Raw genomic sequence first — 15,885 nt, 5'->3', positions numbered from 1 at the left:
GACTATGGTGTTGGTTTCTTTGACTCAATTTTACGCTCAAATGATACGACGTGGTGTATGTGTTTCACCCCATTTAAGTAATCTTCTAAATAAATGCATACCTCCATCAATTGTATTGTAATTCTTGTTACAATAGCCAAAAAAATGGATTATGAAGCTAACATACAAGCTTGGACAAGTAGATCACGAGCCATAATATCCAAAATCATAAATTGTTTTTCAGCTTCTTTTTATCGTGCCAAAATATATAAATAGTTGTGCATTATTCAATAGTCATAAACTGTATAAAATTTGATCAAATGCACATTTCCTAATTAACGAATGTGGTATTTGTTTGTGCCTATTTACAAGCTTTGTTTATGAGGTTATTATAAATTTGTAGTGAAATATTTGATTATGTACAGATAGTTAATGCAATAATGCTTCTTTATCCTTCTCCATAAGGTTGTGTACTGACAAAGTGGCTCTATAATTCTGAATATTTGAGTACATAAAACGTTGTTTAAATAGTATGTTAATTAGAAAATAAAGAGTATTGCTTTCACAAAAAGCCCTCTAAATGAAAATTATTCTACAAGTGTATGAATAAATGGAAGAAGGTATAAAACATTATTTATAAAATATGTTAATGAAAAAGTGAAAGTGTAGGTTGTATGGTTCATTGAAGCTGAAATGAAAAGGAAAAAAAGAAGGGAAGGCTAAAGCTGGAAAGCATTGAAAGAAGAAGGGCTGATGGGCATAAAAGAAAAAGATGAAGTATTAAACATATCATTTCCATTTTCCACTCCTAGTATTTCAGAAACGAAAACGAGAGAAATAAGAAAAAGATGAAGTATTAAACATATCATTTCCATTAGAGGGCCTCCGAATTTCGGGACAAATGTATGTATATTTATGATGTTGGTATTTTTATAAAATATATTTTTATGTATTATCATTCTAGAAAATTAGCCATGTCAATTATTTACATATATAATGTGACATTGGTTTGCAATCTTAAAGTCATTTTACTTATGAAAAAAAAAAGTCAAAATCTAATCATAAATTCTAAAATTTATCATAAATTTAAAGAAAATATCTATATCCAAAGAAAAATACAAATTTGTTTCTAATATAAATTCTAGCAAATGATTTCATATTTTATAAAAGACACTTTACCCGAAAAATCTAATTTAAAAAATCAAAATCAAATCATAAATTCTATAATTTATTTTTCCCCAACAAAGTCTCATTTTAAAATGGTTGTCGTCTATAAGGTGAGAAAATAGAATTAAAGTGTGAAAACAATAGCGACTTAAGCTCTTAAAATAGTAAAAGCTCTATATAAACTTGTTAATGAAGACACATATAATTAAAGATCAAAAGTGACGCTGCATATCTAACAGAGTAAGAACCGACAAATTTGTCTTTATAATTGTTATGATTATATGATATCATATATTGGTTAAAGTAAACAACCCGAGCAAACAAATTTAATTTGAGACTATGCGTATTGATGAGACAAAGAGTAGCGTGAGAGCAATTTTTGAGTTTTTTTAATGACTATTGGGAGAATGAGTTTGACAAGGCTAGATTGTGCGAGAGTTATAACTTCTTATTTAGGAATTGATCCGGTGTTTGTTGAAAAAAATATAAAAGAACAATTTAAAGAAAAATACGAAGAGAGTGATGTTAGGTCATCAAAACAGATATATGAACTTTTCACCTCATGAGTCATTCATGATTTAATATTTTTGGTATATAGTTGATCAAACTATTGGTTCATTAGAGGAAAAGTTTGAACAATACAAACAATATGAATATCTTTTTGGCTTCTTATTCAAAATAAAAAAGTTGAAGTCACTAAATACTAGTGTGTTAAAAGAAAGTTGTAAAAATCTTGAAAAAAGTTTGCAAAATTGTCATATCTCAGGCATCAATGCTAATGATTTATTCAACAAACTCAAATTGTTACCAAAACATTTACCACTTGAACATAATAATAATACAGTTAATGGAATACTAAATTTCTTGAAAAAGATAAACACTTATCCATTTTCTTGTCTATCAAACAAAATATTGTTGACTGTTCTCATTATAATTGCATCAACCGAAAAAAGGTTTTTCAAAACTAAACCTTTAAAATCTTATATGTGCTCTCAAGAGAGATTAAATGGTGTGACTCAATTTTAGTTGATAATGAATTTCTTGATAATATTGATTATGAAAAATTGAAAATGTAATAGATGAATTTTCTTATAAAAATACTAGAAGATTGGTGTTTAGAATAATTGATGATACCTTACTGATACCCCGTTGGTTTTCAAATTAACTATTAGTATGATTCGGTTAAGAATTAATAAAAGTAGAGGAGTTTACCTTACTGATATCTCGTATATTTCAAACTAATTGATATACAAACCGTTAATAATAATTAACATATAATAAATTGGGGATCCAAAAATCTATTTAATTATTAATTATTATACGAATTATGTGACAGTTAAATAAAGCTCAAAAAGGAAAAAACGGTTATTTTGTTGTCTCGAAAAATAAATAAAGATTGTCGTTTTATATATATATGGAGTCATCAACAAATTTTTTAACGTATTTTAACATGTATTCTCAGGAAATTAAGACAAAAATTTCACGCAAGGAGTATGAGATCACCAACTTATGTTTCTGTTATAAATTATGTTTTATGTCCTCTTTTCGCGTCAATGAAAATTCATAGTGAAACATGTAATAATGTAAGATATAAGTACGAGATATGTGGTGAAAAACTTTAAGGGGATGTTTTAATGTTTAATATATGCTATGTGTATGATATTCGATTTAAGTCACTGCCTGGCAATTCAGCCGACGGCTGGGGGTATGACATTGCATGTTATACAACTCTGCACTCAATCTTCGTCAAGTGAAATTTGTTTCCGAGGGTCTCATAGAGGCTCGGAAAATAGTATGTCTCATATTTTTTTAATTATTATTTTATCTTCTAATTTGCTTTACAAGACTATAACTTTTCGTTCCGAGTCAAATATTGTTGTTTCAGTGAACGTATCTCAAAACTCTTGTTATTGATTGATTTCAAATGTCATATTTCAGGTGGCGGCTTTTAAATCAGCTTGTGACTTGGCTTATGAATAAGCTCTTGTATCAACGAATACATCTTTGATAGCATCGACAGGGACTGTAATGGTTGACAACATTGATGTTAGTTAAGTATATAGTTTTGGGCCCCGACAGCCTAGTGGTTGAAGTGTGAAATTCCACACATGAAGTCCAGGGTCCTGACACACCCAAATTATTACTGGTGTTCTGTGATCAGCCTTAGGGTGGGTTGACATGGGTTGTTCAGATGATACTGTTTATCAGTTTTTACAATTTTGATTATATATTTTATTATTTGATAAATCTCTAAATTGGAAGTGTTTGGTATATTTATCTGAAGAATATGCAAGATGAAATGGTGGACAACTCAAAAAAGCGTGTGAGGCATACGCATCAAGGAGAGGTTGTGGAAAAGCGCCACAGAGGCAGCGCCTAAGTGCCCCCAATTGAGTCGTATGCAAGGCAGGGTGGTAGAAGCTACTATTTGCCTACTATTAATGACAAATAAGTGTAGAATTCACTGATTATGTTTTTACTAAATAGTTATTTATTTTTATGTTTCAGACATAACTTGAATCTTTATAAAATTTCCACTTAGTTATCATCATACAATGAGTAAGATAACATACAGACAACAAGCTGCGTCGTTAAACCTTTTTATATGATAAAACCAATTCTTTTGAAAACTAATCAATTTATTACTTTTTTTTCTTTAAATTGGCAACTACTTGGAGAATTTGTAACTTAGTTTTATGCACCTTTGTTCATGAAACAAAAACAATGCTATATTTGACAGATAATTTAATAAAAAGTTTCAACTTTTAATAAAAAGTTTCAACTTACGGCAACACAACAAAGGAAAATTATTAACCAACATCAAAGATATAAAGTACACAAAAGCACAAATAACACATATATGTTACCATGCTTCATTCGATTAAAGAGGAGAGATGAAGTTTATTCATTTTTATCGGTTAAATTATACTGTTATTAAATCTTAATTGTCTAAATTAAGTTTCTTTACAAAATATATTTTACACAACATTTGAAGAGACATCCATTGTGTTGTTGATTTTAGTGTCATCATGTATTTTTAGTACCTGAAACTTACACGAGTAATGAATGAGATTTTTAGGCTTTGCATAAGTAAAAGTCAAAGGACATTCTTAGGATTCTAACAAAATTAATACTCCATAAAATTCAATAGCAAGATGCAAGATTTCATAAATGCATTACATAGATTTTTTCACAACCAAATACATACTGAAATCTCTCATATTTCATCTTCTTCTTCAAAGGGATCCCTTTCAGGATAATCACCAACCTGCATAAAACACCATTTAGAAGATAATTGTAAAAAATAAAATACCATTATATGGAGTTAATATTGAACTATAGTTACAAAATTGAAAGAAATAATGCTAACCTTTACTTTGTCTGGTCTAACCATGGCTCCATGGAGTGGTGGACAGTCAAAAAACCGTGTCCCTTTCACTCTGTCAACATTACCAAAAATATTTTAAATAAAAAAGGAGAAAGAAAATTAAATACCCACAATTCTATTACTGAAAACAAGCCAAAGTTTATGTATTATTTCACTTACATGCCATTGTGTTTTCCCAAGGGTTCATCATATTGGATTCCAACCCAAAAACCAGGTGCAAGTGTATCTGCCCTACCCACAAATTTCACAATTCCCCTTTTTGCCCCTGGGTCAACTTCACATCTATCTCCCACCTATACTGGCACAAAAGATTAATACAGTAACATCAATTTGTTTGATAAAGGGCAAATAAGTAATTTCAACTTGGGATTATTCATATCATCAAAATGGACTTGGTTACAAATAACCTTGATATTTGCAAAAATATCTTCCATATAATTATCACCCATCTGTCAAATATTAAAAAAAAAAGTCAACAGTCAAACGAACACAATATAACACACACTTACACTAGTATTTCAATTATCTAATACAATACAACTTCCCTTTTAGTTTTTTTTATAAAATTAATACCTTTTCTTGGACAGAACTACTGCGAGGTCCAAGCTTTTCTTTAAACTTTCTGTATGTGCCTACAAACATATGTAACAATTTATGTTTATCATATGCTACAATGAGATTTTTTTATAAAAGAATTACCATCAAGTTTATCATATGCTTCATCAGAAATCTTGTACTTTTCCACCAATGAAGTATCCTCCAGCCACCCACCAGATGTTACAGATGAAGGGTCAAGATCTATAACATGTAGCCGAAATCTACAATGATGTAAAATAAATTAAGAAGGAAACCTCACTAGAGAACACACACACACACACACTCACCCATCTAGTGGAGAGTAGAAGCCAAGAGGTCTTGTATTATCAGTTATGTCTGATAGTTTAGCACCAGTGTCATCATATAGTTCAAGGCGCATTGAAGCAACAGAAGTGCCACATTTTTTCCATATTTTGTCTTTGACAGCTTCTACTGTGCTCTAAAAGCAGCAATTAAAAATAATTTGATAAATATTTTTTTAAGCACTAAGATTGGTGCTATGATGAATGCAGGAAGTAGGATACCTCAAGTGAGAATCTAGCATCTGTAGAGAATGTCTTGAGATTAGAATGAGTTATACGTAACAATACAGAGTCATCGGCGGGAAGTTGTAAGAGGGATGCCATAGCTTCTCTTATCTGCAACAAATCTGTACACAAAATGCCCTTCTTTAATGAGTTGAATGATCCATGTTCTTGCAAGAAATCCATGATCGGAAAGTTATAAAAATGGGGGGTTTTCCCAAAAACAATAACGAATTAAAGAGTAATTTGGATTTGAAAGATCGAATCGTTTCATCAAACAGTTGGTGCGCACAAAGAAAAAAAGCTCAGTTGGAATCAGTATGATTTGAAACCCTGAAATTTGATCAATTTAGCATCAAATGAGATATGGAGGAAGGAAGTAAAAACGAACCGAGAGTTATGGCGGAGTGATAGATTCCTGATCTGAAGAAACAATGGCAGGTCTTTGTGACCTGCTAACTCTCCCTGCGCTTCAATTTTCAATTTTTAGTTTCTAAAGGCGTGCTTCTAAAATTTCACTTTGTATCCTTTCATTATAGTTTAAATACATCTATCGTCTCAAACTTGCACTTTACACACTCTTTATTTGTTGGTCTCGCCAAAAGTTAAGTTAAAAGTACTTTTTTAAAAGGACTTTTCATTTTTCTAAAGATGTTTAAAAAGTGTTCGGGATTATTTTTTGCTTTTCCAGCTTCAAAAGTTCAAAAAGACAAAAAATACACATGTGTGACTTTTGCAAATGCTAGTTTTTGTGTTTTGCTAAAAATTGGTTTTAAAATGACTTTTCCATTTACCAAACAACTTTTGGACTTTTCTAACTTTTTGGAAAAGTTAAAAGTCAAAAAATTGATTTAAAAGGAAAAACAAACACCCCTAAGAACAAAAAAAAATTGTTTGTCATCATGTTTGCTTTCCTGCTTGACCTTTGGTCAATCTGTCAATCATGCACTTGGTCACAAGGACTTTGTATTTGTATGATATCGTTATATTGATAGATTTTTTAAAAATTGATATTATTAAATCTACACCATAATATGTATAATCTAAAGTAATATAATGCATATAATCGTCTATTTGTTCTCATTGTCCTCAACTACAAACAAATACTCTAAAAATAATTACTTAAACTCATTTTCAATCATAGAAATCTAGATTTGAATACCATCTAATAAATTGCTAAAGCAAAACATCTACACAAGTGTCCAAGATATCATGTATAAAACCGTTTTTTCCACTCCGAAAATGTTAATTCGGAATTTTGTATTGTCTGAAGTGTATGTATGTCAGGTGGAAATGTATGTTGTCCGTTCGGAATGTACCCGATGTTAGATTTCAGAATACCTTTATGTCAAATCTTACCAACTAGTCACCAACTCTAGAACAACGATTACTACTCTGGAAGGACGTGTTCTAGATAAAATGATTAAATTTCAAATATGAAAAAAATGATTATTTTCCATATATAAGAAAAAGTGGTAATTTTTGTTAATATCTCTTATTTTAAAATCTATACTACATGTAGGTCATAAAACAAATGTTGTTCAAGAAAAATCAATGTTAAATCATTTATCTCAAATTAAATTCTATCATTAAACATATGTAATTTGAATTGTTATAATTGTATATCAATGTTAAAACTAAAACAAATTAAAAACAATCATTATCAATTTATATCGAGGTGGTAAACCAAAAGAAGACAAGCCTATGAGGATAATATTTCTATTTAGTATATGGATATCCCACCCTCATAATGTAAATTTCCACCATTCATATTACACTGACTTGGTTATTAAAGTTCGGGTAGAGAGTATTGCAAATTTGCAATAACGTAATTAAAGTGATATAAACTTTTCAAGCCAATAGACTATATAAATTCATATTACATTGACTTGTTTATTTTTCAACATCATTCACACATCAATATTTTTACATATTCTTTTATTTCCTATGCAAAATTCACATATCAATATTTTTACATATTCTTTTATTTTTATGTGAAAAGCGTGGGGATGCGCCTAATACTTATAGTAACCCGTCTCAAAGTCTATCACCTTGTGGTATACACAAATCGAATCGATTCCCATAACAAGTTGCATTGCGTCAAGAAACAAAAATCCTAATACTTCATCAATCAATTCACGCAAGTGCCGAAGCTATTCAGGATAAAGGGGTAATCAATTCAGGTAATTAAGTGCCGGAACATATCTGTAATTCATTAATCAAGATTTATGAATTTGTGGAATTTGGGGTTAATTAATAAAACTATAGCCTAGTATTTGACGTTCAAGGTTGGAGAATTGTTGATTCTAAGCGTTGAATGTAGGTGATCAGGGTTTTGATTTATTTCTTGTTTTTATCAGTTAATGTTATACTATTGTTCACATGAATGCATTGATACTTAAATTGTGTATAGTCGAAAAGATTCAACATCTTATTCATGGAGGTTTTTTTTGGTGATTTTTACAGTCAACTGATCAAATGGGAAAGAAGAAGACGAAGACAAATAATAAACAAGGAACAAAAGAGAAGATTCCGGTTTCAGCATTGCTAGCCAGCATGGATCAGAAACTCGATAAAGCAAGGAAAGGATCATCCTCTACCTCTACTACCTGTAAATCGAAGCCAAAACATCGTCCAAAGTTGCAATCATATCCAGACATTGATCTTCCTTCTTCAAATGATGACGATGATGATGATGCAGACTATCTATCTACAGAAGATGAATATCAAAACGAAGAAACCAAAAAATCCAGTAGAAAACAGAGGGCCAACAATGCGAGTTTTGATTTATCCACAACTGAGAAAGAGTTGCAGAAACGAAAAAAGAGAGAGATGCTTGTTGCCCAATTGTTAGAACAGGCGAAAGAAGAAGCTCTAAAGGACGATCCTGATGCATTTACAGTTGTGATTGGTGCTCGAGCTTCTGTTCTTGATGGTGAAGATGAAGCTAATGCGAACGTAAAAGACATAACAGTCGATGATTTATCTGTTTTTGTTCGTGGGAAAGAGTTGTTGAAGAATACATCTGTGAAAATCTCTCATGGAAAAAGGTATGGATTAATCGGGCCTAATGGAAAGGGGAAATCGACGCTTTTAAAGCTTTTGAAATGGGAGAAGATTCCTCGACCTAAAAACATAGACGTCCTGTTGGTAGATCAAGAAATAGTCGGTAATGAGAAAACCGCCATTGAAGCTGTTGTTTCAGCAAACAAAGAGCTTAATGAGCTCCGGGAAAAGGTTGCTCTCATCGAATCAAATCAAGTCGATAGCGATGAAGAACTTTCTGAATTATACGATAAGTTGCAAATCATGGGTTCGGATTCAGCAGAACCTCGAGCTTCAAAGATCTTAGCCGGTTTAGGGTTTACAACACTGATGCAATACCGGACAACGCAGTCGTTTAGCGGCGGATGGCGGATGAGAATCTCGTTAGCCCAAGCGCTTTTTATGCAACCGACTTTGTTGTTACTTGATGAACCCACAAATCATCTTGATCTTCGAGCTGTTCTTTGGTTAGAAGAGTATTTATGCAGATGGAAGAAAACCCTAGTTGTCGTTTCACACGATCGCGACTTTTTAAACATTGTCTGCAACGAAATCATCCATCTTCACGATCTGAAACTCCATCACTACCGTGGTAATTTTGACGATTTTGAAAACGGATACGAACAGCGACGTAAAGAAATGAATAAAAAGTTCGAAACTTTTGAAAAGCAAGTGAAAGCTGCTAAAAGATCCGGGAATCAGAAACAACAAGAAAAGGTGAAAGATCGAGCTAAATTTGAAGCGAGAAAGAAAGGGAAAGGGAAAGGGAAAGGGAAGGTTGATGAAGAAGACGACATTCTTGAAGCTCCAAAAAAATGGAGAGATTACACAGTTCAGTTTCATTTCCCTGAACCAACTGAATTAACACCACCATTGTTACAGCTTATTGAAGTAAGTTTTAGTTACCCTGAAAGAGACGACTTCAAGCTTTCGAATGTTGACGTCGGGATCGATATGGGTACACGTGTGGCGATAGTGGGCCCAAACGGGGCCGGAAAATCGACTTTACTAAACCTCCTCGCCGGAGATATAACTCCGGTGACCGGAGAAGTAAGGAGGAGTCAAAAGTTGAGAATCGGACGTTACTCACAGCATTTTGTTGACCTGTTGAGTATGGGAGAAACACCGGTTCAATATCTTCTTCGGCTTCACCCGGATCAAGACGGGTTTAGTAAACAGGAAGCGGTTCGTGCCAAACTTGGGAAATTTGGGCTTGTGAGTTGTAACCATTTGAGTCCAATTGCTAAGTTATCGGGTGGGCAAAAGGCCCGAGTTGTTTTTACATCGATTTCGATGTCTAGACCACATATTTTGCTTCTTGATGAGCCTACGAATCATTTAGATATGCAGAGTATTGATGCACTTGCTGATGCGTTGGATGAGTTTACAGGTGGTGTTGTTCTTGTTAGTCATGATTCTAGATTGATATCTAGGGTTTGTGATGATGAAGAAAAGAGTGAGATTTGGGTGGTTGATGATGGACATGTGAAGGCGTTTGGAGGTAGTTTTGAGGAATATAAAGAGGAACTTCAAAGGGAGATTAAAGCCGAGGCTGACGATTGATTTTATTTTTCATATTATTAGTTATTACAATATTTATAGATCAAAATTGTAAAAAAAAAAAAAAAAAAAAAAAAAACAACATTTGTACAATAGAAAAGAACCTAAAGCCTTGTGTTATGTTTTGGGTGTGATCTTGTAATGGAACCCGTTTGGAAACCTTATAATTGGAGCTCTAACAATTTTTCCGCCCATGACTAGTTCCCATCTGTACAAAATAACTAGTTGTTATAATCGTAAAATATAAGTGGTTCTGAACCGAGCCTAAAAGGTCCAGTTATGGTCAAAGTTAGGCAGGTTGAAAAAAAAACTCACCAATCTCCAAATGTTGAGAGCCATACCTGTACTTTGTGACAAGAACATGTAGGAAGGTGGCTAAGAACACCCGACTGTATTCAGCACCGGCACATTGCTTCATCCCTGAACCAAAGGGCATGAAACTTTTTGCTACCACACTTGGGTTTAAATCCTACGATTATTAAAAAAAGAAAAAGAAACCATAAGATTCAAGGGACTATTAATTATTATAGCCATTTTTGTATTTATATATAGGGCGTGTTCGGCAAAACTAGCTGGTAGCAAGTATATTGTAGCGGATAGCGGGTAGATTGTAGCGGATATCGGGTAGATTGTAGCTAGTAGCGTTTTGTTAAACGGTACGTGAAGTACCATTTGAATTTGGAACGTTTTGTTTAAACTAAACGCTAGAAGCTTGTAGTGCCAAACAATGCTTTCTGTTCAAGACGTAACGTTTTGTCAAACGCTAGAAGTTCTCAAACGCTCCATGTTGAACACGTCCATAGTCATTTTGACCTTTATGTTGCATGTAAATATAAAATGATAGCTATAAGATATGTTTAACAAAACTAGCAGGTAGTTGAAGTCGTGAGCTTTGTATAATAAATTTGTATCTTCATACCTTCCATCGTCCGGGATTGAAGGTGAGTGGATCCTCGAATTCACTTGAGTTTAAATGTAGCGCAACCGAGGCTAGCAAAATCACCCATCCTTCAGGTATTGTATATCCTACAATTCAACATTCAATTCCAATAAATATTAACATTGAGCAAATGTTATATTAGCTCATCAAACTCGTGTTTGTTTTAAAAGGTCATCCAACTTTTTTTTGTACATTAAGGGAATGAACTCTCGTTTAACCTGTTAAAAAAAATCACTTAACCCACTATAACATGTTTTAATCTCATTGTAGCCTCATCTCCTCCAATCTCCTCTCTGCAGTTTCGTGTGTCCTCCATTGCAGGTTACAAAATAGAAGAAAAGGATAACACTCCTAATCTAACCAAAGAACAATCTACAGAAAATGCCCATTTGGTGTTAAACTCCCCGTAATTGTTGGTAATTTTCCATAAGAAATCTTGATTTGATAGATGGTGGTAAGTTGGAGTTAAGATCACTAACGTCGACGATGGAATCTGGTAGGTGTCTATGTCAGAGTTGGGTGGCACCAATGTGTGAGTTCAAAAAAAAAAACCAGAATACTTGATGAATATGAACAAACCATGCATTTAGGATTAAAGTTTTGTCTCGTAAATTTGGGTGTGAAATCATCAATTATTTCACATCCGAAAATCTTGAATCTAGACTACAAGAATGCATGTTGTCACCTCCATCTGATTTGAGTTATACATATAAGTGAAACCATGAACTATCTTTGGTGGGGAATCCAAAAATAAAAACCAAGAAAAATGAACCAGAGACAATAATAAAAATGCCCCTTTTGAATCATGAAGCTTGCATATGATTCCAAACAAAACCCAAGAAAAACATAAAATTCGATGCTCTAATTCTGTTTAGAGCAATTTCAGGAGTCATTTCCCCCTGTTATTGACCAAATATGATACCTAAAAAATGATAAACTTCATAAATTTCAATGAAAATAATGACCATCAACACCATAAAATCGACTGGTGTTTTAAACCAAAAAATTATGAACATATGAAGAAAGTATAACAAGAACCCACCAAACAACAAAATTCCACAAAAGAATTGAACTCGAAACACATAACAGGTGGATGAATAAAAGCGGATTTGGGGCATTGAGAACTTTACTGATAGAATCCATGGCGAAAATGCCCACAACTTTCCGATTCAGAGGAAGAATGAATGATTCTATTGTAGAGGTCCGAGATCGACAACTTAAGACCACCAGATTTCATGGAGTTTGTAAATTGACGGATCAGATTCACGATTTTCGTTGATCTTACCCATCATTAGTAGCAGTTGAGATCGACAAGAATCAATTGGGTGTTAATTAAGAAGGGTAGATATGGTGAGTATACTTAAATGGAGGCGTAGTTGATGATCAAACAGTGGTCAAGACACACATTTTACAGGCTTACCCGGTATCAGGTCGCATAAGGATATTTTAAAACAGGAAAACGAGAGTTAATTTCCCTTAATGTACAAAAAAAATGGGTGACGCTTTAAAACAAACACAAAAAGTTCGATGGGTTAATATGACATTTGCCCATTAACATTTCATCAAGAACAACTTAGAAAACTGGGACGGGGCTAGATCGGACTGGTCCACACCGTTTGATTTTGAACCAACTATTTTTATTAGAAGAATCGGTTCTCAACCAAGTTTGACCAAGACCGGATCAGATTTGGACCAGACTTTGTGGGCCCAGTTCCATGATGGTCTATGTGAAGTCTAGCTTTATATACATACCGTTGATTGAAATGTCTTGCAGCGCCCGTCTAAGCAGTCCTGGAGATATGTTTCCTAGCCTGAGTACCTCATTTATAACCTGTAATTTTGTAGTAATTAAATAACTCTAGTGAATTAAATATGTGCATTATATGCTAGTACTAGTATATTGAGATTACTTTACCTGAAGAGTGAAGGTCATGGATTTATAGTCACTCCATGTAAGTGGGGAATCCATGTTTTCTTTCTTTTCGAGTATATTTTCATGCTCGGCCTGAAATACATGGACTTACCTTTTTTCAAATTTACATGAATATGCCAATCAATATGTCTTCTTTTATATATGTATATAGATACGTACAGTTAGTTCATCTAGAACTACAGGGTGTTCAGCGAGAAACTTGAAAGCTAGGGCACATGTCGTTGAGATAGAATCTGAGCTCACAAAGAGAAGCCCGAACATCAACTGGATGATGAACCCTTCTGATAAGAAATCTTCAGTGTCCATGTCGTTGATTAGATGATGGAGCAAATCTTCACGTTTCTCGTTTGAACAACGCCTCTTTCTTAACACCTCACGCATCAGTTCACGCACTTGCTTGTGACTCTACGTGTATTCCCAAATTCCATTAGAAATAAACAATCATAGATTGGAGTTTAACAATTATGTTCAGTTGTTCACATATGTGTATGTATATACCTTTAAGCATCTGTGATGAGCAGTTCCCGGGATGTTTAAAGGGAAAGACATAAGGCCATCAACGAGGTTATTGAACATATCGCTTAACTTCAGAGGTGCATCATCGAGATCACCACTAAACAATTGCTTTGCAGCGAAATCAATGGTTAGCTGCAACAAACAATGGTTATATTTAATGTCATAAGCTGTATAAGCCACATGGAAAAGCCAAAAATGTTGCACTAGAAAGAAATCTTGCAACATTAATTTTTTTTTGCTTTTTCTGTCTTTCTTATGTGTAGTATACTAGTATGCCAAAGGGTTTACAGTGATAGTTGCGCTTTTCACTTCGGTAGAATCTTGGCTCGACCAAGCACGAAGTGTATCATTTATGGCGTTCTCCATTTTAGGAAGTAGCTTCTCCCTTAACGCCTCGATCCCAAAGTGGTTCAAAGTCAAATTCCTCGTGTATTTTCTTGAAGATTGTGTTGTTTGGTCAAACACTTCCGCAAATGTGTCAAGCGACCATGTGTCAACCAACTTACCATCTTGCCGGAGGAGGAAGTGGTTGAACTCACGATCCGCAGTCACTATCACCGGCCTACCAGCCAAATTTGTACGAAAGATAGGCCCATATCTGAAATATAATGATATAATATATTAATTTGAATATCAGTTTGTAATTAACCATGATAAAGATTAAAACAATTGTATGTTACTTTTTTATTCGGGTTTTGATAAATGGAGGGAGGTCAAGAGAAGCACTAGGTATGATCAACCCTAGGGTTTCACCTATGAACGGGAGACCCATCGAGCCAGGAGGAAGCACACCGTTGCATTTAGGGTTCTGCCATCTTTTAAGCCATCGGGCTGCCAACACCGCCAGCAAACCGCCCATGCAGAGTACTATTGTCGACATGTTGACCACCGAAAGGAAGTCCAAGTAGGAGGTAGACATTTGTGGTTCTATTGATTGAAGGATGTCAACCGGGTTTGAGGACATGGTTGTGGTTTGATTATGTCAAGGAAATAAAGAAAATGATCAAAGCCACCATTTTTGGGGTGTTATGGGTGCGTATACGACAGTTGAAGGAATAGAAGTTATATTTTTAGAAGACTTTTTTTTATTCAGGAGACAAGAAAGCGAATATTTGTGCATTCAAGACTCTTAAACAATATTCCGTCAACACATTCTTAGTTTTGTACGACATGCTGCTTGGTAAATCAACCATCATATGTGAATTCTTAATAAAAAAATATAAGAAATTCCAAAGTTCAAATAACTATTGTATCTTCAGAACTCCAATAATTGTGTTGTTAAAGCAACAAGTACTACAAAAAAAAAAGAAAAATCTAAGTTACAGTTATATGGACTATGCATATATATGCCCAATATACATTGTCATTTACTTATTACTAGTTTGTTGTTATTTTTATCCAAATAATATCTTACCAAAAGTTAGAAGGCTATTCACAAAACTAACAATAATTCTGAAAGTTTATTCACAAAACTAATCAAATGTGGAGGATGACTAACTTCATTTCATATTATGTACTAAAAGAATAGCGATTTTTAGCGGCGTTCCAGGTTGTTGCCGCTAATACATTTAGCGGCGATGTGTCGCCACTAAAAGGTCGCCGTTGTTGTTTCGTTGTTAATGTTTCAAAGGTCGTTGCTATTGCTCTCCATGACTCCATCACAGCTAAAGGACTATTGCCGCTAATGCTCCTTACGTCGCCATTAAACATTTGTCGCCACTAATACCATGTGTCGCCACTAAAGATGTCGCCACTGATTGTATTTTCTAATTTTTTTTAATATTTAAAATTAAAAAAAAACCGTATAAAAATATAAAAACTGCTACGAAACATTATTTGCAGAAAAATAGTTCGAAACATTATTATTTAATAATACAACATCCGATCCAAATATCCGGTCCAATATACTCATCGAAACATAGTGCAAGATATCCAAAATAGTAGTCCAAAATACTAACCCAAACAAAACATTGCATAAATCATAAAAGTAGCTACTCGTCATGATCGCTCCCCCCGTTTCCGCCGGTATCATTTCGTGGTGGCAACAATCGAAACCATTCTTCAAGTGCCACACTACATGTCGGGTCTTCAAGTGCCGCACTAACAATTACCAAACTACAAATACCAACATATCAAACTATAAATATATGAGATTTTGAAATTAAAGAGTCTTGTTACATGTGATTGTAGCCGTGGTTGTGTCAGTGGTTGTTCCTGATCGTACATCAACACAACC

The 15,885-nt window shown here is 33.8% G+C and overlaps 2 protein-coding genes and 1 pseudogene across 4 annotated transcripts; 1 reads left to right on the top strand and 2 right to left on the bottom strand.

The window, feature by feature from the left end:
• Window positions 1-4,233: 4,233 nt before the first annotated feature.
• Window positions 4,234-6,179, bottom strand: EMB2804 (tubulin folding cofactor B). Its single transcript, XM_079070292.1, has 9 exons — window positions 6,047-6,179; window positions 5,656-5,780; window positions 5,419-5,570; window positions 5,234-5,352; window positions 5,108-5,166; window positions 4,942-4,983; window positions 4,694-4,827; window positions 4,517-4,586; window positions 4,234-4,414 (listed from the first exon to the last, which is right to left on the bottom strand). The coding sequence occupies exons 2-9, from the start codon at window positions 5,755-5,757 to the stop codon at window positions 4,364-4,366; spliced, it is 729 nt and encodes a 242-aa protein (XP_078926418.1). The 5' UTR covers window positions 5,758-5,780; window positions 6,047-6,179; the 3' UTR covers window positions 4,234-4,363.
• Window positions 6,180-7,723: 1,544 nt separating this feature from the next.
• On the top strand, window positions 7,724-10,426 carry LOC145140865 (ABC transporter F family member 4 pseudogene; annotated as a pseudogene). Of its 2 annotated transcripts, none has more exons than XR_013722322.1 (2): window positions 7,724-7,838; window positions 8,122-10,426. The product of XR_013722322.1 is annotated as an ABC transporter F family member 4 pseudogene, transcript variant X2 (transcript). The 2 variants fall into 2 exon arrangements; XR_013722321.1 differs by lacking the exon at window positions 7,724-7,838 and adding an exon at window positions 7,857-7,974.
• Window positions 10,378-14,568, bottom strand: LOC145139339 (cucurbitadienol 11-hydroxylase-like). The gene is made up of 9 exons (XM_079073197.1): window positions 14,330-14,568; window positions 13,938-14,247; window positions 13,632-13,781; window positions 13,293-13,538; window positions 13,116-13,205; window positions 12,953-13,031; window positions 11,180-11,286; window positions 10,602-10,729; window positions 10,378-10,468 (listed from the first exon to the last, which is right to left on the bottom strand). The coding sequence occupies exons 1-9, from the start codon at window positions 14,566-14,568 to the stop codon at window positions 10,378-10,380; spliced, it is 1,440 nt and encodes a 479-aa protein (XP_078929323.1).
• Window positions 14,569-15,885: the final 1,317 nt, after the last annotated feature.

The sequence above is a fragment of the Lactuca virosa genome, chromosome 9, assembly GCF_052849685.1.
Source record: "Lactuca virosa cultivar CGN04683 chromosome 9, Lactuca_virosa_CGN04683_v6, whole genome shotgun sequence".
Classification (NCBI taxonomy): Eukaryota; Viridiplantae; Streptophyta; class Magnoliopsida; order Asterales; family Asteraceae; genus Lactuca; species Lactuca virosa.
The sequence above is the reverse complement of the archived record's forward strand: the minus strand, read 5'-3'. Positions and strand labels throughout refer to the sequence as shown.